The sequence below is a fragment of the Python bivittatus genome, unplaced genomic scaffold, assembly GCF_059951505.1.
Source record: "Python bivittatus isolate LINGU-HERP-01145 unplaced genomic scaffold, Pbiv_v1 ctg000070_np1212, whole genome shotgun sequence".
Classification (NCBI taxonomy): Eukaryota; Metazoa; Chordata; class Lepidosauria; order Squamata; family Pythonidae; genus Python; species Python bivittatus.
The window spans coordinates 4,964,053-4,986,317 of NW_028277034.1; the positions used below are offsets into that span (position 1 = coordinate 4,964,053).

The following is a 22,265-nucleotide window of genomic DNA, read 5'->3' on the forward strand; positions in this document are numbered from 1 at the left end:
CTAGAATGTATAAAGGCACTTCAAATTTATGTTGGAAGTGAGAATAAGAAAAAGGGATGTTTTATCATGCTTGGTGAACGTGTAAAAAAGCTAGAAAATTTTGGATTAAATACACACACTGATTCAGAGGATTTTAAAGATTAATATACAACTGAGACCAGAGGTTTTTCTTTTGGGATTGATGGACAAACAGTCCATCATCAAAGTTGGGAAAAAGTCATGAAACTTTGTGTTTGTATATGAAAACTTTAGCAAGATTATTGTATGCACAAAGATGGGAAGATTCGGCATTACCCACAATGGAGGAATGGTTAGTGAAGATGATGGAAATTGATGAGATGGCCATATTGATTTCTTTGATTAGAGAAAAGACAATACTTGCGTCCATCACTGACTGGGAAACCCCTTATGGATTTTTTGTGTAAAACAGAAAAAAAATGAACTTATGATTTATAGTTTTAATGATTAGATAGGATAGTTTATAGAAAGAAGAGAGTCATGTTGTAACCACAGATTAAGAGGTAAATTTAAAATTGTATTTACAACTGCTGTTAAGATCGGAAGCCACTTCTTTGTATCTTTGTATCTTTTTTCTTTCTTTTCTATTTTTCTTTTACTTTTTTCCTTTCTTGCACTCTTTTTTTTTCTTACTTTATATTAGTTTGTATTAGCTTTTATCTTCCTTTTTAAAAAAATCTTAATAAAATTATATTAAAAAAGTCTTTTAAAACTCCAACTCAAGTCTTGGAGTAGAAAGCTGTATTACATGTTATGGGCACCCTAAGTAAGGCTGAGCTATCCTGTTATCTAATTCCTCTGATTATTCATAGACTACATGGTTATAAGTAGATCAGTGGCTGGGTTAACTAAAAGTCAGACTTGGATTTAGAACTGAGCTGTCTGGAAAAGACCTGAGAAACTATTTTAAGAGTCTCTGTAACATTATAAAGTCTAATGATAGTACCAAACCTATCGTACTCTAGTTTCATTCCTAAAAAGATACCGTTGGCTTGATGTTAATTTTAAAAGCAGATTTCTTTCCTCAGGTTACAAAGAAATAAAAATCGCAATACCCTGCAAACATAATTTTCACCATTTACTTCTTTTTGTATTTACCAGAATTTCAATTTCCACATTAATGATAACATACATCACTAATTCTGAGCTAAGGGAGTAAATGGCCATAGATATACCAATCTTGAAGATCTGATTATTTTGTCTGGGCACTTATTCGAAATGTATAAATCACTTTTCAGGGTGGATTGCCTTCAAAAGGTAGTTTACAAAATTCTACAGCAAAACAGAATGCGACAGAAAATGAACGAACTAAACAATTTTACAATGCCTTGTCCCAATTATTAAAAGTATCTTAATGATTATCTTTTATATTAAGATAATTATCTTTTATTCCACACAGTAATGTGACACTTTCACAGCAAAGGCTAAATTGGAGAAGGTTTGTGAAAGTTTACTATCACCAATATATCAGCTAATTTAAATAGGTTTGTACATTCTCAAAGTCAGGGAGGATTGTTAGCACATTCTGCCGAATCTTTTACAGAGGAATTCAGATATCACTTACTTGTAGATAAAATGAGAGGGAGCTGATTGCGGATGTAGGGTCCTGTTGTGGTCTTCCCTATACAGAGGATTCAGATAATCGGCACGATTCTTCCACAAGTGAGCCCAAAGCGAATAAGTCCGTTCTTGAATTCTGAGGGACAATTTGTAATAAAGCTCTATGAACTGCATTTGATTTTTCCCTTAACCCCAAATTGAAAGGCTTCATAAGTATGTCAAAAGATTAGATATGCATTTAGGAAAGGTAGAATTCAACTGTTTGGGATTAGGTGCCCTTTGTTATAAAACAGAGGCTAAGCTCTCCAGATGTTTCTCCACCACAATCCTAGTGACTATGGCCAATGGTTAGGGATCTTAGGGAAAATCTCAGTCTACCCAAATAAATTTCCTAATATAGAAACTATGTTACCCTATGCACAAATGTGGCCAGAACAAAATTTTTTGCCCTGTCTAACAATATTTGGGATCATCCACCAAATTTAACTCTGGGGAGATTCAGAATTAATAAAAGGAAGCATTTTGTTGCATGACATAAGAAAATTAAGGAATGGGATTTACTGCCATAAGATGTGTTCTGATCTGGGTAGGTGCTAAGGTTAACACATCTCATTCGGTGAGTTGGCTCTGAATTAACTAGCCAAAAAAAAAAGTCTACTGTTCTTTGTAAATCAATAGGTGGTAGTGTTGGGTTATTCTGGGCAATGATAGGGAAACCACAGTCTCAGCAGACCAGCTAAGGAATTAACCAGGCTTTATGTCATTCCAACACTCTTATCCTTATAACATTCTGGGAACTATATTCTTTGATGACAACTTTCTGACAATAGCAGCCAAGATTTCATTTAATTAGACTACTGAGATGGAAAAAATTAAAAACTCTCATGGAAAAACTGAGCCTATTACAGGCAATCATAACTGTCCAACTGAGATTCTCAGGCTCTCTTGAATTATGTTTTATATTCATCTGAAAAGAAGAGTCAATTCTCCCTTTTCCCAATTTAGTTTTAAAATCACAGTATCACCTTACATTCATGAGAATACAGTAATGGAGACTGATTCATGTTTCTGTCATCTTCCTTTTGAGTAAAGATGGTATTTGGATGAGCTCTTTTGCTTGTAATGAGTACTCACTGGGTTGGATCTTTTATTCCTTAGTAGTATTTTGTTACTTGTATTGATGTTATTTTATTATTCTATTGGGTTTTTAATATATAGCCAGACTGAGAGAACTATACTCCTGAACAGTTTTCTCTAATGTATTAAGATTCCATATTGAAGCTTCATGTTTATCAGAACACAGTGTCATTCTGTTGTACTGTTCACACACATTTAAAATGATGTCTTACTTGAGCTCCTGTCTCTCCTTCTGATTGTTGCACAAGAAATTTCCAAATTGGCAGGAATATACATGATGCTGTATGTGGATCAAGAATCTTTCGTTGAATTCAAAGGCACAAGGAAACTGTTCCATAAGTTGCCAAATACACTCAATAAATTGATCAATAACTGGTGATATCTCCTTTGGGTCTCCATCTAAATTGCCATATCTACATCAATGCCAGGAGAAAATGTTAATTCACAACCAATATCTTTCTGAAATTCTGGGTATTGGTATAATGACTAATCCTAAATATCAGTTCTATTTTTTTCTAATTGTTTTTGTTTCATTCCCAGAATAAAATTTGCCAGAGTATGTATGTATGTAAGTGTGTGTATGTATGTATGTATGTATGTATGTATGTGTATATATATATATATATATATATATATATATATATATATAAATGTCAGTTAGAATTTAACCAAAATTATGTCAAAATGACATGTGCTGGATGATATCATCATGCAATTACTACAATTGCATACTTGTGCCATAATGTCTGATGAAACTACCAAATCTTGGCCCTTGTGTAATGCACATTTTGTCATTTCCCTCCTTTGCTTGCCCCATCCCCCCAGAGAGCCCCTAGTCAGCTAAAGGCTGAATAGCTAAAATTTCAACAGAACATACAGATGTTACTCAAAAATTGATTAGTAAGAAAGAGGTTTGGGCTTACACATCACCCCAAGCACCATAATATGATTTGTTTGGTTTTAACTTAGGCTAATGTGTGAACCTAATGTGTAAAGCTATTGCACTTTATAAACCACAGTTTATGCTTAGAGTTATGTGTGAACCGGACCACTATGACTTCTTAAACAAACAGTAGTTAAAATAAATCTTAATTTAATGCAATGTATGAACCCAGCTAATAAGCCTAGAAAGAATTTTTAAAAATTAAATAATCAAAGTAAACATGATTAAGGAAAGAGGAGGGTTATACCCAATCAAATTTGTAGCTGGACCTCCTTAAAAACAAACAAAAAATAATTAAATTCCAAAATTATTCTGAGTTGTATTCCACTATACACATGAGAGAGCCAGGTAGGTCTAATGGTTAAGGCACTGGGCTAGGAGTGGGGAGTCCCAAGTTCTAATTCTTCCTTAGGCCCAAAACCCACAAAAGCTGGTGACTTTGGGTCAATCACTCTCTCTCAGCCTTAGAAAGGTGGTACTGGCCAACCACTTCCAAAATGTTGCTAAGAAAACTGCACGGGCCTGTCCGTGTCATTACCAAGAGTCAAGAATGACTCAAGGGACCATAACAATCACATGATGCAATCAGAAATGTTACATGGCTCCCCATCTTCTTTATTATATTCTGTTCTCATCTATGTGAGAAGTGGTTAGGCCTCATGCTAGCCACAAGCCTTCAGACAAAGGCTTAAACACTGTCATCTGCATGCATGGCCACGCTCACTCTGCTGGACATGATAATTTCCCTTTCCCCAGAGGCCTCCAAAGAATTTGTTCTGGAGAACTGGAGTAGGAGTGGGAATTGCAGGAGAACAGGGAAAACTGAAGAAAATAAGCTCTTCTAGACTACAATCCTTTCTATTGACAGAAGGGCAACTCAGGATCCAAACTGATGAAATGTTAGAAGTGGATGTCTTTAAAATTGTAATTGGCAGGCAAGAAATAATACAAGGGAGCCATATTTAGCTAGAGTGTGGTTATATTCAAAACAAAGGGTGGCCTGCTTTGCAGCTGAAATCAAAAATCAAATTATTATTACGAGTAGGTAAATAGGTCAGAATGAGAGCCAGCTTGGTGTAGTGGTTAAGGCATCAGGCTAGAAACTGGGCATCAGTCAGTTCTAGTCCCGCCTTAGGCACAAAGCCAGCTGGGTGACCTTGGGCCAGTCACTGTCTCTCAGCCCTTGGAAGGAGGCAATGGCAAGCCACTTCTGAAATCTTGCCAAGAAAACCGCAGGGACTTGTCCAGGCAGTCACCAGGAGTCCACACTGACTCAAAGGCACCAAAACAAAAACAAAAAAAAAACAACAAGAGCATTATTTAGCCATGATCAGCTATATGTACCTGCAGTCATGGATGAAGACAACTGAAATTCCAACAAGGAACTTAAAGGAACTTAAATGAATTTGATCTAAGCAAATTAGTGAGTTTTTGTCTGCCTGAGCAAAATAGGCAAAGGTGTCATCAGTTATCAGCACTCATGGCCAGAGAGGACTCCAAAAATGACAGAAAGGGGAGGCTTCCCACCTCCCACACCATGGCTAAAGACAAAGTAGTGTTCTGGTTATCTTGTATCATCACTGAAAGCCCAAAGTGTCTGCCATTGCACAGTCCCCACTCTCTTGAATCAATCCTGTATTTGCAGGAATAACAACCCTAAAAAAACCAAATAATTATGGAAGGTACAACTGACTGAAACTATGGCCAATATTCAGAAAATACTGTTCATCTGATGTTCCCTGGCAGCAAAGAAAGTCACACACCTGGATGCCACCTCAAAGAACCCACGCCTATGGAACTATACTTACCTGTGATTAAATTTATGACCAAACGAAACCCAATCTTTATCAATTAATACCTGAAATGAAAAAAAAATGTAGTAGCATCAAAGGAGAATATTGAGATTTTTAGAAAAGCAGAAAATGATGTTCCTTGTTACTCTAATTAACTGGATTACTGAAAATAATCCTGAAATTTCAGACTGCTAGAAAAAGGGCAAAAGTTTTATCTGGGACTTAAGTAAACATTATGTTATGAATTCTAGAAATTGATTGGCAACCTATTTAGATGGCAGTATAACATTTTGTTATGCTGGAAATTTGCCATCCATTTATAGAATAATTCTGTAACATTATAAGGTTAACCGTATCATGTTATATGGTTCTTATACAATGCTTAATGCTACAAGGTTAACATTAATTGGCTGCCAATCAATTTATAGAATAATTCTTAATGTTATAAAGTTATAATATCTCCCTCTATCACACTGCAACTTGAACACTGACAGAATCAAATTTGATGGTGCTGAAGCAAATGGAGTTTTCAGTTTCTGTCTCTCCAGTGCAGTTCCTTCCTACCCCTTCATTCCAAAAGCTAGTGTCCAAGTTTCCCATTCAAGATTTACAAAAGAATGCAGTATGTTTTGAAACTCCAATATCTCTTCAAAGGGCAAGATGGTGGAAGGAGGAAAATTATAACTAGTGTTTAAGATTGATCTATTACACTACACTATAATGTTACAAGGAACATGATAGAAACTGGAAAAATTGACAGTTCATCCAATTACCTGTGGTGGTGGTAAGTTACACCGAGCATACAAGTGTCAGTCCGTCATTTTTGAAAACATGTAATCCATCTATTCAAGCAAAATCTGCATCTGTTCTCAGACCGGATCTTTTTTTCTTGTAATCCACAAAGGTGCTCTTGCTTTTGATCTGTCCACCATGAAGTTGTGTATTCCAAGACAGTGAATGGGTTCTACTTCTTTGTCTTTCCCCAGAGCTTAAGCAAGAGTGCTTTGATGTAGTGACAACAAATCAGAGGCACAGGTGGTAGCTACACAGTAAACTCTGATTGCTGCACTGAGTCTAGAGTTGAAGATGGACCTCCAAATATGGAGTTCCAGGAATATGGTGCAACATCTCTCAAAATTTTAAAGACCAAACTACTGGAAATTTACTTACTATTTTGATGTTATCAAAAACTTCTTCCATTTAAATTCCAATAACAAATGAGCTCACATATTATTCCTTTTTCTGTTCATAAAACAATCTTGCTTACCATAAATCCTTTCATAGTTCTGTAATATGGATCTAATAGAAGGCTTGCTACAGAGCAAACCTGAGCTGTCCGGTCCCATCCATCTGAACAGTGAACAAGAACACTCACACCCTCTTCAGCAACAGCCTAAAAGAGAAAGAAGGAGAAAATATAGAAGAAAACAGTAGAAAAAGAACAGAAAGGTGTTCTGCAAAAGAACTATTCACCTGAACTTGGAAAAATGTTCTAGCAAAACAGTAAATCCTAGGCATGTGGAATGTCCCTGGGTCAGTTCTCAGCATCTCAAGTTAGAGCTGGAAGAACCTCTGCTGAAAACCTTGGGCAGCCACTGCCATCAAGTATGAACAATACTCAGCTAGATGGACCAATGGTCTGAATCAGTAGGAAGCTCTACTTCAGGATGTTTCAGCCAACGTAATACACTGTGAAAGACTTCTGCACATAGCGAACAGCCATATTTTGCTGTGTGGGGGATATATCATGCAGTCTTTTCCTTTCACCATCTCTGTCTTGAAGAAGGAGCCAACAGGTCACCTTGGCCTGCCTTCTATCCTATGGATACTCTCTGCCATTTCTTTGCATCCTGGCCTTGAGCTAATACTAACCATGACTGTGCTTCAGGTCCAGTTGCAGCACTTCATTCTGATAGTCCAATACATACTTATCTAAGTACACATGTGATATTTAAGAAAAAAACATGAATGTCAGGAAATTGTCATCACCAGTTATGGTAGACAAAAATAGATTCAGGATCCTATGCCACAATTTGTTTGAGCAACACTGCTCTGCATCATATCTAGCATCACATCCAGCACTGTCTTCTTCTCTAGCCCAGAGAGTCACACATCTGGGTCATGTTAATTTTCTTCCATAATACATCCTTGCAGGTGGCAGAAAATCAAGATTTTCCATTTTCTGAATTGGCACGTGCCCCATTCTCATTTACAAAGCATATATTGTACCTTTGCGATAAAGATGCCTGCATCCATAATGGCTTTGATGTGCTTTAACCAGCCTGAATTCTCCAGCCCCCAGAGGAAATCACTCATTGAAGGAGATCTCAGCTCACAGACTGCAAAATAAGCCCATTCAGCAGACCAGATTTTTTTAATTGCTGATTTTATATGGTAAATCTAGCTTAAAACCAGAAAAAAAGAGATTGATTCTTACATACATATTGATCACCTCATTGCTGCATAGCTGATTTTCAATTGTGACTGGCCATTATATATCAAACCACTTTGACTTCTTGCGTTGCTACAAAGCCATGTGCTTTTAAATTCTGGGGAAAAACATGTATAACAAACCCCAAACCTTTGCAAAAAAAATGAAGAGCTGCCTACAAAAGCTACAGATACTGAATTAAGGACTCCTATAAGCAAGGTCGCCTTAGATTTTAACCAGTTAGCTGTTTTTCTGCTCAAAATAGCTCTGTATGTTGTTTTATCTCCTGCAGGGTTTCAGTTCACTCATACTTTTTTTTTAAAGCAGCTAAAAGACCAATGTCAGAAAAGGTTCAAGTAACCCTTCTTTCTCTGCCACTTCTCTCTTCAAAAATCATAGTATTTTAAGTTGGCTTTTCATTTTAAAAACTGAAGACAAGAAGGGATCCATTATACATACTTATGTGCTACATGGAATCCACTCCTAAATGGCCAATCCAGGTCTTGAGAATGGGGGAAAATGCACAAAGAAATTGTACAGTTGTGTAAACTTGGCCATCCCTCAGCTGCTGACATGAATAGAAAAAATACTTCTTGCAACATAGGAGGGATACAGCTATCAAGAGTTCTTTCACATCAAGCAGGATGCTGAGCCATTCAAAGTCCTACTGGTGAGAAATTCCACACACACATCTGAAGGTGTGGCAGACCCTTTTCCTAGAGGCTGCAAAAAGCTTCCAAAATCCCGCCTTTATATCTGGTAACCTTAGATTAAGCCAATCCAGGTACGCCAAACCTGGTGCCCTACATTTATGTCAGGCTGTACTTACTCCCTATGGGTTGGGAAATTAGGAGTGTTGGAACTGCAGCACACCTGTAAGGCATCAGGTTGGGAGAACTGATCTAATTTTTCACTGAGTGATCCTTTGCAGTTGATCACAAAAGGGCATGTTCAAAATAGCATCTCACCGAACTATCCTCATGATAGTGGACTGCTGACAGCAAGAAGCCTGTCAAATGATTAATGCATCTACGCAGATGGGAGCACAAGCCATTAGCAGCTGGATTTACTCTGAGACTGCTTACCTCCTGTTTGCAAAGCACAAATAGGACCAAAATAGAGGTTTGTTCCCATATCAAAGTTAATATTTGCTCTCCACTTGACTGAACAAAGTCCACAAAGTCCTAAACTACAGTCCTAAACGTCAGATCTAGAGCAAGTGATGGTACAGCTGACCTGAAGTTCAAAAGTGGACTAATTTAGTGAGGAATTCAGTTACTAAGCAAAAGCTCCATTAAAAGCCACTGCAATTTTTATTTGCAGCAATATCCATAAGGAAGCATAAGGTGTCATGATCTTGGAGTGATAATATTATAAAGTCTTTCCTCTTTTATCGTATTGGTTTTTTTAATCTTATTCTATTTCTATTTTTGTTTTATATTGTTTTATTTATCTTTGGTTAATTTTTTGTCTTTCTCTGGTTTCTCAGTCTTAACTTTTAGGTTTTATACGACCGTTACACTGTCTTTGTTTTATTTGGTCAATGCCCCTGTGTTTTTAACCTTGATAATTAAATAAACTGGAAAAATACATTTATTTTGACACACTGCCATTCTAGATCTGCCTATCACCACTAAAAAAAAAATTAATTGTATAAAAAGGATCTGCAGAAATGTGCATGTGGGCTGATGAGACAACAAGCACAGGAAACAATATGTCAGATACAGAGGAAATGAACCAAATCTTCTGTAAGCTCAGCTACATACCATATAACCTTATTTCTCTTCCAAAGCATGTGAGAAGGGCAGAAGAAAAGGGCAGTAATAAAAATCTGATGTTCATAATATTAAAGAAACAGGGAACTTGCTCTGATGTTTAATTAATTCCTCACATAAGGCAAAATGCAGACAGCAACATCTCAGCCAAATGAGTCGCACGGCTGAAAAGTGAATTCTTACATTCTAATGTCACTTTCCATCCACCCCAGCTGTCTTTTCTCCTCCGTCGTTTTTCTGGCATCGCTTACAGTCTATTATCATTATTACAAAAGTGGTGTTTAAAAGGCAAATAGGATTTGCTTTGTATTGTCGAAGGCTTTCATGGCCGGAATACGATGGCTGGTGTGGGTCTTCCGGGCTGTGTGGCCGAGTTCTGGAAGTTTTGTTTCCTAACGTTTCGCCAGCTGGCAAAACATTAGGAAACAAAACTTCCAGAACACGGCCACACAGCCCGGAAGACCCACACCAGCCATAGGATTTGCTTTTCTTTTAAAGCAACCATAACCGTAACAATCTGATCCTAAACAAAGTTGGTAACAATAACAATTAGCAGTTAAAAAAGAAAGGGGAAAAGGGGGGGGCGAGTAGAATGCTTTCTCCTGTAATGTCTTTTTCTTTCCCTTCTTTTGTTTTTCCTTTTTCCTTTTATTTTTTATAATCATTATATTTTCACTTCAACTCCCTTCTCTCTAGTGTAAAGTTTATTTTATGTAGGTATAGTATACCTTTCCCTTTTCTTTGTGTTTGCTTTTTTGTTGTTTCTTTTACCTACTTAATAAAAAATAAAAGCAAAAAGAAGAAAGGCAAATGTGGTATCTTTCAGCCAAATATCAGATCAGTTTATCTAGACATGCTCACCAGCTGATGACTGCCACCTCAAATGATGACTTCTGTGTCATCATTATTTTCTGTGTTGAAAATAATAGATATAAGACACTTCTCTGCAAAAGTGACTTTACATCCCTAAGAAACAATGTTTTTCAATGGAGTAAAATCACATTTTCCATTAGCAGTCACCATTCCCCAAGTCATGTTCATTTCTTCATAACAGCAAGTAGCAATTTATAGATGTGAATTGGTAATCACTGATATAAGCCTATATACTAAAGATTTTCATAATTTCTCCCTTCATCTTAAAGCAGAACACTATTAGTGGAAACAATCCACACATTTATCTACTAGTTCTCATCAAGTTGAAATTCAGGAGTGAGCCAAATTATCTGTCAGCCCAGAGGTACTTTTAGGTTCCAGTAACTAGGTTCACACATAGCACTATACCTAAAGGTGGTTTATTTTAATTTGGCTAAGTGTATTTTATGAACCCAACTGTTTTAGTTTATAACCATGATGACCTAGCATATTGTGTAAATCCCAATAACACTGGTTTATGTATGAATCCTGCTTTAACAGATTCTAGCTTAATATCATGTGTGACCTCCCTCTGTCACTGTTTAAATAAAGCAACAGATCTTCAGTCTTCCTAGAAAAAAAAACATGAAATTATCAGAGCTAGAACTGACAGAACAGGGTCTATAATGCATGAGTCCATGACTGAACCGGTCAAGTATATTACACAGTTCGACAATTCATAACATATGTCTATAATAACCACTGCAACACTTTTTGATATTGTAGCATATTAATGAACTAAATACATCTATATATATAGTATAGGTTAGCAGAAATTGTCTGTCTAGTAATTATTAGAATGGCGTGTAAATATTCTGCATTAGGACTATGCATATATTTAAAATTATGGAAGAGATGCTTCCAAGTGCAAGCCCAGTACTGCTTCAATACAGTTATGTCTTTTTTCAGGACTCCATGCATGTATGAAAATAGATGCAGCCACATTAAGGAGTTGCATTAAAGCCACATCTACTGTACTTTAATGATCCAGTTCTTTATAGCAGCTACCTTGTTTTTCAAGCTCATGAGGAAGCATTTGTTCTGAAGCATTTTCAAAACATACATAGACCCAAGCTGAAATTATATAGAAATTAAATCCCTCTAATGTCACAGGAGGAAGGAATTCATAAGAATGCATGTTTTGCCTGTTAAAGAATCCCCTGTTAAGTTTCTAAACTCTTCAACTCAACAATATCAGACAGCAAGGCTAACAATATCTACAAGCAAAACTCTAATAGCCACTGAACTAGAAGGGCCAATTTAAGGCAACTTCTTAACTTCAGAGAATTTGTTCCATATAAATGGGCTTAAGAGCTAAAACTTCAATGCTCTTTGCAGTATTAATGAAGTAAAGTCCATATTTGCAATATTTGGTACTAATTTACATTCAGCTCAGAAAAAGTGAGAGAAAAGTCAAATGAATTTCAAGTGATGCAAAGCTGCTCCCAGCATCTACAAAGCTAAGGTTTTACCTTCAAGCATTTTTTGGAGACTGCTTCGCATGACATGGATGTTCTCGATACCTATGAACTGAAACTTGATGTTGGAATAATTGTCTTCATTTTCATACCCTTTGCCAGCTGCTCGGTTTGCCATTGCATTAAGCTGCAAAGTTTAAGGGAAAAAAGACTTAAATGAGTCAAAACAGATAACTTTCCATTTGTTTCCACAATTGGGTGATTTTCAATATAAAAACAAATGCCAGTATTTCACTAAAAGTTGTATATCTAAGCACTAAAGGCCCAGCTTTAAAATCCTACAGAGTGTCAGATTCAGCCGGCGCGGCACGGCTAGGAACTTGCCCAGCCGCGCTTAGTCAGTTTCACCGCTTGAGCACTAGCAAGGAAAGGGGAAGTGAGAAACCGTGAACTGATTAATGGGTCAGTTGGCGCCGCTTAACTAAACCGCAAGCGGATACTTTGTGTCAACGCCAAATTGCCGCAGGCGCTATAGACAAAGGGGAGAGCAGCGGATTAGAGATAAAGCAATCAGCACGTGATTGGGAACTCCCGGCTTGGGAGCAACAGAAAGACCCAACGACTACAACAACAACCCCATCGATAGAAACCAATCAAGAACACAGAAGAGCTGGACTGAATCTGCCATTTGAGTAAAGGGGGGGATTACTGCGGGTAATCTGTAACCAAGCAACAGGGGCTAAGCACGGGAATGGGGAACTATAAATTGTATTGTAAGATGTGCCAAGCCAGTCCTGGCTTTGTCTGTAATTACGTACGTTACGCTTGAGTAAACTTCTTTGCTGAACACACGTGTCACGAGAGTTTCTCTGAGTTGAACGGGGTAAACCTTATACAGAGGTGGTAGAGATTTCAGTGCAGTCCCAAGACATCTGAAGAAGCCAGGTTGTGGTACTTTGCCACACTAGGTAAGTGTGTACCTAATTAGAGCCTTTTTTTAAGTGGTTATGTAACTTCTTTCTTTTATTAGAAAGTTCTATTAGAAAGTTCTATTAGAAGTTTATCCCGTCTTTACTCCAAGAAACTTAGATTGCTATGAGGGTCACATTATCCTCTATCTTCCCAACTGTCCTGTGAAGTAGGTTGGTCTGAGAGTAAATGGCTAAACATCACTTAATAAGGTACATGGATTTTGAATCTAGTGCCTTCTAGTTTATATATTTTTAAGTGCTCTAATTTTGCCTTCTCCAAACTACAGATTCGGATTGGCTCACAAACACTGGATTTGAAATCCCTGTTCAGCTACAAAGCTCACTGGGTGAGTACTACGCTAGGTGGATTCTTAGCTCTCTTTACATAAATAGCATGTGACTGTTAAATTCAAACAATAGCAGGATGCTTGGGGTCCTTTGCCTAAAAATATACTGTACACATATTTTCTTTTACCAATTTTATCTCAGAAAGAGACCTTATATTTTACTTTTATTTTATTTTTTATTCTTTTTTTTTAATATGGTCATAAGACTAATAAATCAATAAACTATCTAAACTATTTATCTACCTTAAAAAGAACACAGTCAAAGAGATATACTCAGGTGCCCAACAGAGTTAGAGCCAAAAGAGTTAGTTCTTGTGACCTAGCCATTGAGAATCTCTGCCTACCGCTCGCTGCCAAGTCTAGCCACAGAACAACGGAACTGAATTTAAGGCATTTTGATGATAGTGATTTAAACAAAGATTTTAGAAATTAAATAGGTACTTCCTTGGAAATATTAAAAGGGCCTTCGTAGATGATTGAACCATGCATTTTCCTCTTAGCATCATGACTGTGTCCATTCAGACCTCTGACATGATGTTCTCCCTTTTATATTGAAGAGGAAATAGGAACATTACTATTTGCCAAAAGAAAGAAGGGAGAAAAGAGCCTTCCACAATTTTGGATTGTCAATTTTATTAATAAAAATATGGGTTGCATTCTGTATTTTTTTAAAAAGCCATGAAATGAAAATAAGAACTGCTGCCACACCTTTGCCTTCTTTGCAGCTTTTAAATTTTGAATTTAAAAGCTTCAAAGAAAAAAGCTTTTTTGAAAATTCAACAGTGATTTCAGCTGTACAATTCATCCAGAAGATGGCAACCTCTCTTCAGGGCCACAAGATATAGAACTGGCCTGATCTGTACTCGGATGCCAAATTATTGATGACCTTGGCTGACTTGCTAGAGGAATGCTTTTTAAAGGAGGGAGAACAGGAAATGCTATTATGCTCTAGATAAAGAACTTCACCTAATACGAAGAGAGGACTCTTTGAAAAAAAAAAAAAAAAGACCCTGATGCTGGGAAAGATTGAAGGCAAAAGGAGAAGAGGACGGCAGAGGATGAGATGGTTAGATAGCATCACTGAAGCAATAAGCATGAAACTGAGCAAACTCAGGGAGGCAGTGAAGGACAGGAAGGCCTGGCGCGATATGGTTCACGGGGTCATGAAGAGTCAGACACGATTTAACGACTGAACAACAACAACAATAAAAGAACTTCACCTTATCCGTGTGTGCATGCCTTCAAGTCAGTGTTGACTCTTGGCAACTGCCTGGACTAGTCCCTGCAGTTTTCTTGGCAAGATTTTATAAGCGGTTTACCATTGCCTGCTTCCTAGGACTGAGAGAGAGTGACTGGCCCAAGATCACCCAGCTTTGTGCCTAAGGTGGTGGGAAACATGGTTTCCCAGTTTCTAGCCTCCTGCCTTAACTACTACACCAAGCTGTCTCTCTCACCTTACCTACTGACTGTGTAATCAAATATTTTATATGTTGAAGCAGAAAGACCCTCTTGAATGCTGCTGCAATCAACAAAAAGGCAGAGGTCAACAAGTTGTTGTTTGGCCCATAGTACAAGTCCTCTGGAATAAATATCCATTTCCTAGAATCTAGCAAATCCTGTTAAAGGTCTGGAGAGTTTCCTTGATAACATATGCCAAGTTGTGCTTGTACACAGGCTATCTGCACCAATATGGAATGTTGACCTTTTTACTCCATAGTACCAGTAAGTCTTTGGACATGCACTGTAATCCTACAAAGCTGGAGAGCCCTCTACCGCTTCTCACAAAATGCAATTAAACTTATATTATTATTACTTTACAGTTGCAAAAGGAAAATGTCCTATTAGTAAGAATTATTCAACAGTGGAGGAGGCAGCCTTGGGAAGAGTGGAACTCTGCAAATTTCTAATTTTCATTAGCAGGAACTGAGACTTTCATAAAGAGGAGATCTGTTGTCTGCTAAAAATTATACTGTTTCAGCCCAATCTACTTTAAAGGGTAGTTGTCATTTGGATAAAATGGGGGGGGGGGGAACCCCACCCAAGTTCAGCCTCCAAATTCAGGCTCACCTGTTTTTCAAATAGTTGATAGAGAAACACCTTCTCTCCATCTTTTCAAGCGATACTATAGCATGAAGCTGGTAACTTCAACTCTTTCAGTTCCAGCCCCCCACATTCAGTAATATATTTGCTTACTGATAAGAACTAAGTTTAGGATTGTAAACACAGTTGTCATTTCTATGTTACTCCTGTAGATAAAGCCTGTGTTACTAATGGCCTAATAAAATAATATTTCCACTCACTGAGGTTTACAGTCAGAACTTCCCTTCAGTGCAGTTAAAAACTGTTTGATTCACTCTAATCAGCTTTGACATTTTTTTTGTAATTCTAGAACTTCTGGGACATTTCAGCCAACTCTCAGCTTAAAAACACAACAGAGTTTGAATCCTCTTACTTTGGGGCGTGTATCAACAACATAGATAAAATCACTTCCAGGATTTGCCTTTCGGATCAACTGTAGCATTTGCTCATCTTCAAGGCATCGAGCGCTAAAGCCTGCTAGAGGCTGGCTACTCCGACATATGGAAGCCTATGAGACAACAAAAGAGAGAAGAAAAATACTAGAACAAACTCGGGTTGACCAACTGGAATCAATAACATCAATAATTGGAAAGTAGTAGAGGTACTAGAGGTTGGAATAGGAAGAATTAACTGGAAGCCTAGAAACTCAGTGAAACTTGTGGGGGCTTTTCATTTCAGTTCCAACTCACCTTCCTTCCCCATCCAAGTTTCAAGGAAGCACTCCTAACGCATGCATTGTCTCAAGTGAATTGTAATGAAAGAGAAATAATTGTGAGATTAAACAGAAGAACTTCCAGACTGAAACGGTAGAGACTTAATGAACTTCTATTATTACAAGAAGACATCAGATTGAAGTGCAGTGGAAGATACGTTCCTACAATCAATTTAAAGTAGGAAGATGTGCGATAATGCCTTTGGGCCAGTCACTCTCTTTCAGCCCAACCCACCTCACAGGGTTGTTTTGGTGTGGAAAAGAGGAGGCAGGAGTATTAGGTATATTCTCAGCCTTGAGTTATATATAAAAAAGGCTTCAGGACAAATTCTCTTCTGATCCCTGTACCATGAAAATGGGTCAAAAGTTGTATATTTTCAGACAGACAAGAACGTGCTTGGCTCTAAGTTTATTGTGTATTTATTTAGTAAATTCAGGCACGGTTATAACACGCTGATTGTGGTTTAGTTCCTTTTATGTTCTCATAGCAAATTGACCTATATGACTCATTTGTCACAAGCTGCCATTTTGAATCTTCTAGATGATACAGTGCCAATCAAACGGGCTTACCTTCCTGAGAGGATACATGAATCACATAATAAAGATTAAAATGGGATTAACTTGATTAAAATCTGTTCAATTAATCATTGTAAAAATCTCTGATTACTTGGCCAGAAAATTTGTGAATTATTTCCTCTCTATAAGAGAACTATAATAACCTCCATCTTTAAAAGAAAGTTAAAACAGATATGGTATATCCCATCCTTCCGTTGGGAGATACTTTTGTAATCTTGTTTGACACTAATTCTTTCAAAATTATTTCAACTCTCAAAATCAGGCTATGTTGAATAAATTATCTAAACTTTCAATCTCATGCTTACATTATTCTGCTTGTAATAATAGGAAAGTGCAGGAAAACGCCTCCTACTACGAAATTTAGAGCTTCCCACGATGATATGAGCAGTGGCTGATTTGGGCACGTAGATGTCAGTAGGATATGAATCACACACCTGTCCCAGAATAGAAGAAAATAAAACTTGAGATTTTTTACTGGCTTATTGAAGCAGCTTGTATATTTTTATGCTTTAGAACACTCTGCAATGAATTATTCCAAACTGCATCACAAATAATTATCTATATACATTTTCAGTAAATAAGAATGAATGACAATTCTGAGAAAGTTTTAAAAAGCGCGCACTTTCTTGCACTCATATGTATTACCAAAATCAATATTCAAATAATCTAACTAGTATAACACACCTTTCATAACTGGGGGCTTATTGGGAAATTCTGGCAGGTTTAGACCTTGTATATCTGGAGGGCTCCAGCAAAAAAATTGCAAAAGGTTGATTTATTTCAGAACAAGATCTTTTGCCTTGCTGAAATACGTAACAAAAATTAGCAGATTACTCTTTTTCTCTGCATCATTTTATTAAAGATGAAGCATAATATCAACCACCGCTGTATTCCTCAAGAACAATGTCCTCTGGCAGAAGCACGCAACAAATTAGAGTAAGATAGGGAAATTGAGCATAACAAGATGATGTCACACATCTTTAAGCTATAACCCAGTTCAGATGTTGGATGGAATTTCTGGAATCTGTAGTCCAATACTTCTAGAAGATACCAAGTTGAGAATCTACTTTATCAATCCAAGAATATGTAAAATACTATAGGTGTCTTCCTTCCTTTACATTCCCTTTTTGGACACTGGTTTAACAGTTATAGCCTATCTTATTAAACCAATTAGCCATGGTTTATAAGCTGGGAAATGGTTTTGGTGATTACAAACCAGATTCTGAAGCTAAGCTCAAAAGCTGATTGTGTTTAAAACCACAGTTTCTCAGCTAGGATGGCAGGGAAACCAGCAGTTTAACAAATCAATAAACAATGAAGCAAAATTTATACAGAAAACTACAAAGGTACATAAATCAAGATTTAGTGGTTCAAGGATCTCATAATGAATTGAGCCGCTGAGTTACTTGGAAGGTGATGGAAGGAGAAGTCCTTCATACACTGGTATTTTGGATCACAATATCTAGACCTCAGACCGTTTCTTTTCAAGAGCAGCAACTCACACGATAATCTCTGTTGACATCACTGATCTGCCAGTAATTATTTGGAATTCCCATCCGACTGTACTCTTGTAACAAGTTTGTCAGATTCCAGCCTTGCTCTCGTTCTTCTTTGTTTAATTTTGGATTGAAAGAAAAACAGTACAGTTCTTCATATTTCACTGAAAGCAAGAAAAAGAGATAGCTGCTATTTCACTAGAATTATTGTTGTTGTTGTTGTTATTATTATTACTACTACTACTACTACTACTAAATGGAAAACACCAACATTTGCTTGATTTATTTGCTTAATTGTTCCAACTGTTCATTTTTTTAAATCTAGGGGGGAAAAGCCAACTTCTTTAGAAAGTTATCATTGCATTTACAGAAATGACAGTACAAAAATTATTGAGGGGATTTAGATCAGTTCTGCATTTTCTTTGTCTGGACACTTTAAAATAAAATTTGGGAGATAGTCAATTTTCTTCTTGAGATTATTTGGTAATTTTATGTATATCAGGTAGACAAAGCAGATGAGTAAAGCAGAAACATTGTTTTTCTGCATTTTATTAATTTTGTTCTATTGGATGGGATTTAATTAGTGCTTAAATTATCTAATGTAATCAATGAAGATAACCAGTTTAATATAGCTGAAACTATTTTTCTCATTCTGACATAACATGAATTGAGCCTTTATATCATTAAAAATATTTGGGAGGCAATGAAGTGGCAAATGATGGCACAGAAAATCAATGCATCTTTTGTTCTTAATAATATAAAAATCAGGAATGCTGCTGTCATTATCTGACTCTATTTTTCATTGATGTTTCAAACAATCAAAACAATAGCATAAACCCTTATGCTTTAACTAAAACATAAACCACTTTTATATTTAGCAGCACAATGTTCAAGGCGATGTACAAGAATAACGAGACAGATTTAGAGAACAATTATAAACAAGAAAATAGGAAGAAAAATCAGCAATAGCAAAAAGCAATTTCAAAAATAGGCATAATCAACTATTTTCAGTGAAAAACTTCCAACAAGTCAGCTGAGATTGTTTGATCTTCAGGATCCAAATTCCGGTCATTCTCTCAGCCCAACCTACCCCACAAGCTTGCTGTTATGGGGAAAAATAGGAGGGAACACTATGTATTCTGCCTTGAGTTGTTGAATTAAGGCAGGATATAAATCAAATAAATAATTACTGACTTGCTTAGAACTCAACAGAAATTAACATAGATCAACTGTGTACCCTAGCATCAGCCCAGGGAAGCCATAAGTAAAGCAGTAGCAGTCTCCTCAAGAATTTATTTCACTAGTAGGAACCAGGGCATCCTGGGGTGGGGTGGGGTGGGGTGGGGGGTTAAAAGTCAAGATGGTGGCTGTTGATACATGATCAAAGCTGATTTCTTTGATCCCCTTCTTCTCCGCAGATACCCTGATCAGAGCGCTCTTTTCCTTTAGGGATACACACTGTTATTAGCTAATAGTACAGGCTTCACTTGGTGACTCACAAATGGAGGACTTCAGGTTGGGGAAAACTGAGCTAATTTCTTAGGATCATTTACAATGGGAATGAAGATCTTGTTTCAAGGAAAGGAAGCATTCTTGGCTTATTTTGAAGTCTGCATGGCCAATTTATGAATTAATGACTGACAAATAGCTCTTCAGTTATGAATAGGATTAATCCTAAAAGAAGACTAGCTCTTGCATAAACAGATTCAAGCAGCAAACCCTGAAAATTTCAGCCTTTTTCCATGTAGCTATCAGAACTCTTATGGCATCACTGTCCATCTTGTTGTACAATGAGCATGTTCAAAATTGCCTGACTTGAATACTTTCTAGGTACAATATACCAAAAATCATGATGTGGTCCTCTTACAGGACCCAAAATAGGCAAACTGAAGCCATCAACCTGTGCTGCCAACTCAACATCAATAGGAACAACAGGGAAGTATCATGCAAAACTAGCTCTATGATTGCAGATACTCATTTTTGAAGAACCACATTTCACTTTTTTTTAGATAAGAGGGTACGATCTCTGGAAGTGCCATGAGACCGAAACATATCAACTTAATTCATAGTGATTTCTGTTATCAAATTTTAATTGTGTGTTATTAGTGCTCTCAGAGCAGAAAGCTGTGTTGTAAATCAAATAAGGAACGCTTCTTTTTATTATTAATTTTTGAAGCATGAGGAAGTCCCATGAAATGAACTAAATTCCCACTTGGAAAGAAGGTTAGCAGCTAAGAGCCAAAGCTGTCAGCCAGGAAGGTTCAATTTCAAAATAGCTGTCCCTGCCATTCATGAAAGACCCCCTCACCCCCCACTTCTTCCACTAGCTACAATTCAGCAGTACTATTGCTGACACACTATGATGGGTTAGGTTGTAAAGATTCCTGTGATAATCATCTCCTCTAAACTCCTTTCCTTCCCCTGCTTTTCCAGCCACCTTTAGCAATGACCATCTTACAGCCTGAGGAATTCGATGTACAAATGGTATTTGCAACGTTATCAAAATCTCATAGGAGAGGAGCTTGGGAATTCTGGGAGTTGAAGTCCACATATCTTAAAGTTGCCAAGGTTGAAACACTGCTATAACTGAATGTGAAGGCTATCTAACGTCATTGAATTGAATGGGATACATACTTGAATGCATATCCAACTGTTGGTAGCCAGTGGTGCATTGCTGATAGGAGAAGACCCACAGTAGAATCATGGAGATGCAAAGAGGCAAGACTACATCATACAGATGGGTGGGAGCTTCCAATTCCCCCCCCCAATTATTTTAGAGATTGGGCTTGATCTCATTGTTTAAACCACTCCAAGCCAATTTTAGTTCATCATGTCTTTCAATTTCAAAAAGGTAGGAAATCACGCTGTAGATTTTTGGCACCTGAATCACCGAAATTCAACGGCACAGTAGGAAATGATGCAGGGAGCTGTTGTCCACCCCAACTTTAGTGCCTATGGTTGGACAAATATTCTTTTATATTCAAACTAGAACTGAACCGTGCTATGTAAGTGACTGTAAGTGGTCAGCAGTGATAAACTTTCACGCGGCATACTTAAAATGGAGAAGGTATCAATAAAATTTTCAGAATGTTATAGCTCAAGTTTAAAAATAACTCAGATAAGATTCAGACACATTTTCTGGATTCAGTTCTCTCTCTCCCTCACCTCCTTCCAACAGTGGGGCAGATACAAACTTGCTTCATTTGTCTGTGAACCATTGTTATCTGTAATCTTGAAGACAGGTTGAAATTCTGACATACAGTATATATTGATTCATGAAAACTAGCCATTTCACTTGCTATTATGTCTGACTCAAAGTTACCACAGCTCAATCACATTAGATGCCCCATTTTCATGTTATTTTCACTATTTCAATACAAAGTAGAAAATCAAAGTTACGGGGAACTGAAAGTGCTTGAGATGTAAGAGCCTGGGTGAAGCAGAGAAGCCATTGCCATAAGTTTTCTTAACAACACCCTGGAAGGAATTTCTTCCAGTTTCCACTTTCTATAGATTCACAGGCCTGAAAAGCTACTTCCTAATCCTCTTATCCCACATGTTCCTGTACTTACATTGTGGAAACTCCATTTAAGTCAACATCCACTCTTAACAACCAGATAGACAGATTTTCTCCAAGACAATCTGTCCACAACCTGGTCCTTCAGGTCTTCTAATGGTGTATCCATTGCCACTATAATTGAGTCCATCCACCTTCCTACTGGTCATGCTCTTCTTCTCTTTCCTTCACAGCTCCATTTGGAGAGATTATTTTAAAAGAGGGTTCTGCAACCTTCTGGCACCAATGGACCCATTTGGAATTTTGAAAGCAACTTGTTATGGGCACTTTCACAAACTGGCTGCCATATTGATTCCAGCCAATAATAAAGCTTATATCAGAAGGCAAAGAAGCACTGGCTGGTGCCATCCATAGTTTTATTTTTAAAGAATGCTTCCAGGGACTACATAGGCCAAAAAGATAGTTAGAAATATAAACTATACTTGGGGTTGGTACTTTGCTTTATAGCAAACTATATTCCCAATCATTTTTATAAATAAATTAAATCTAATAAATTAAGAAAGCTTGTCAACAAACATAT

At 37.1% G+C, this 22,265-nt stretch overlaps 1 protein-coding gene across 1 annotated transcript in view; it reads right to left on the reverse strand.

Moving 5' to 3' along the window:
- MTMR7 (myotubularin related protein 7) overlaps positions 1-22,265 on the reverse strand; it is a 38,935-nt gene that overhangs the window by 4,732 nt on the left and 11,938 nt on the right. The window contains exons 4-12 of the mRNA XM_007426907.4: positions 18,175-18,332; positions 16,978-17,106; positions 15,758-15,892; positions 12,042-12,174; positions 7,681-7,790; positions 6,719-6,844; positions 5,467-5,516; positions 2,928-3,128; positions 1,583-1,714 (exon numbers count right to left, since the gene is read on the reverse strand). Coding sequence (XP_007426969.1) covers positions 1,583-1,714; positions 2,928-3,128; positions 5,467-5,516; positions 6,719-6,844; positions 7,681-7,790; positions 12,042-12,174; positions 15,758-15,892; positions 16,978-17,106; positions 18,175-18,332 — 1,174 coding nt within the window. The remainder of the gene's footprint in view (positions 1-1,582; positions 1,715-2,927; positions 3,129-5,466; positions 5,517-6,718; positions 6,845-7,680; positions 7,791-12,041; positions 12,175-15,757; positions 15,893-16,977; positions 17,107-18,174; positions 18,333-22,265) is intronic.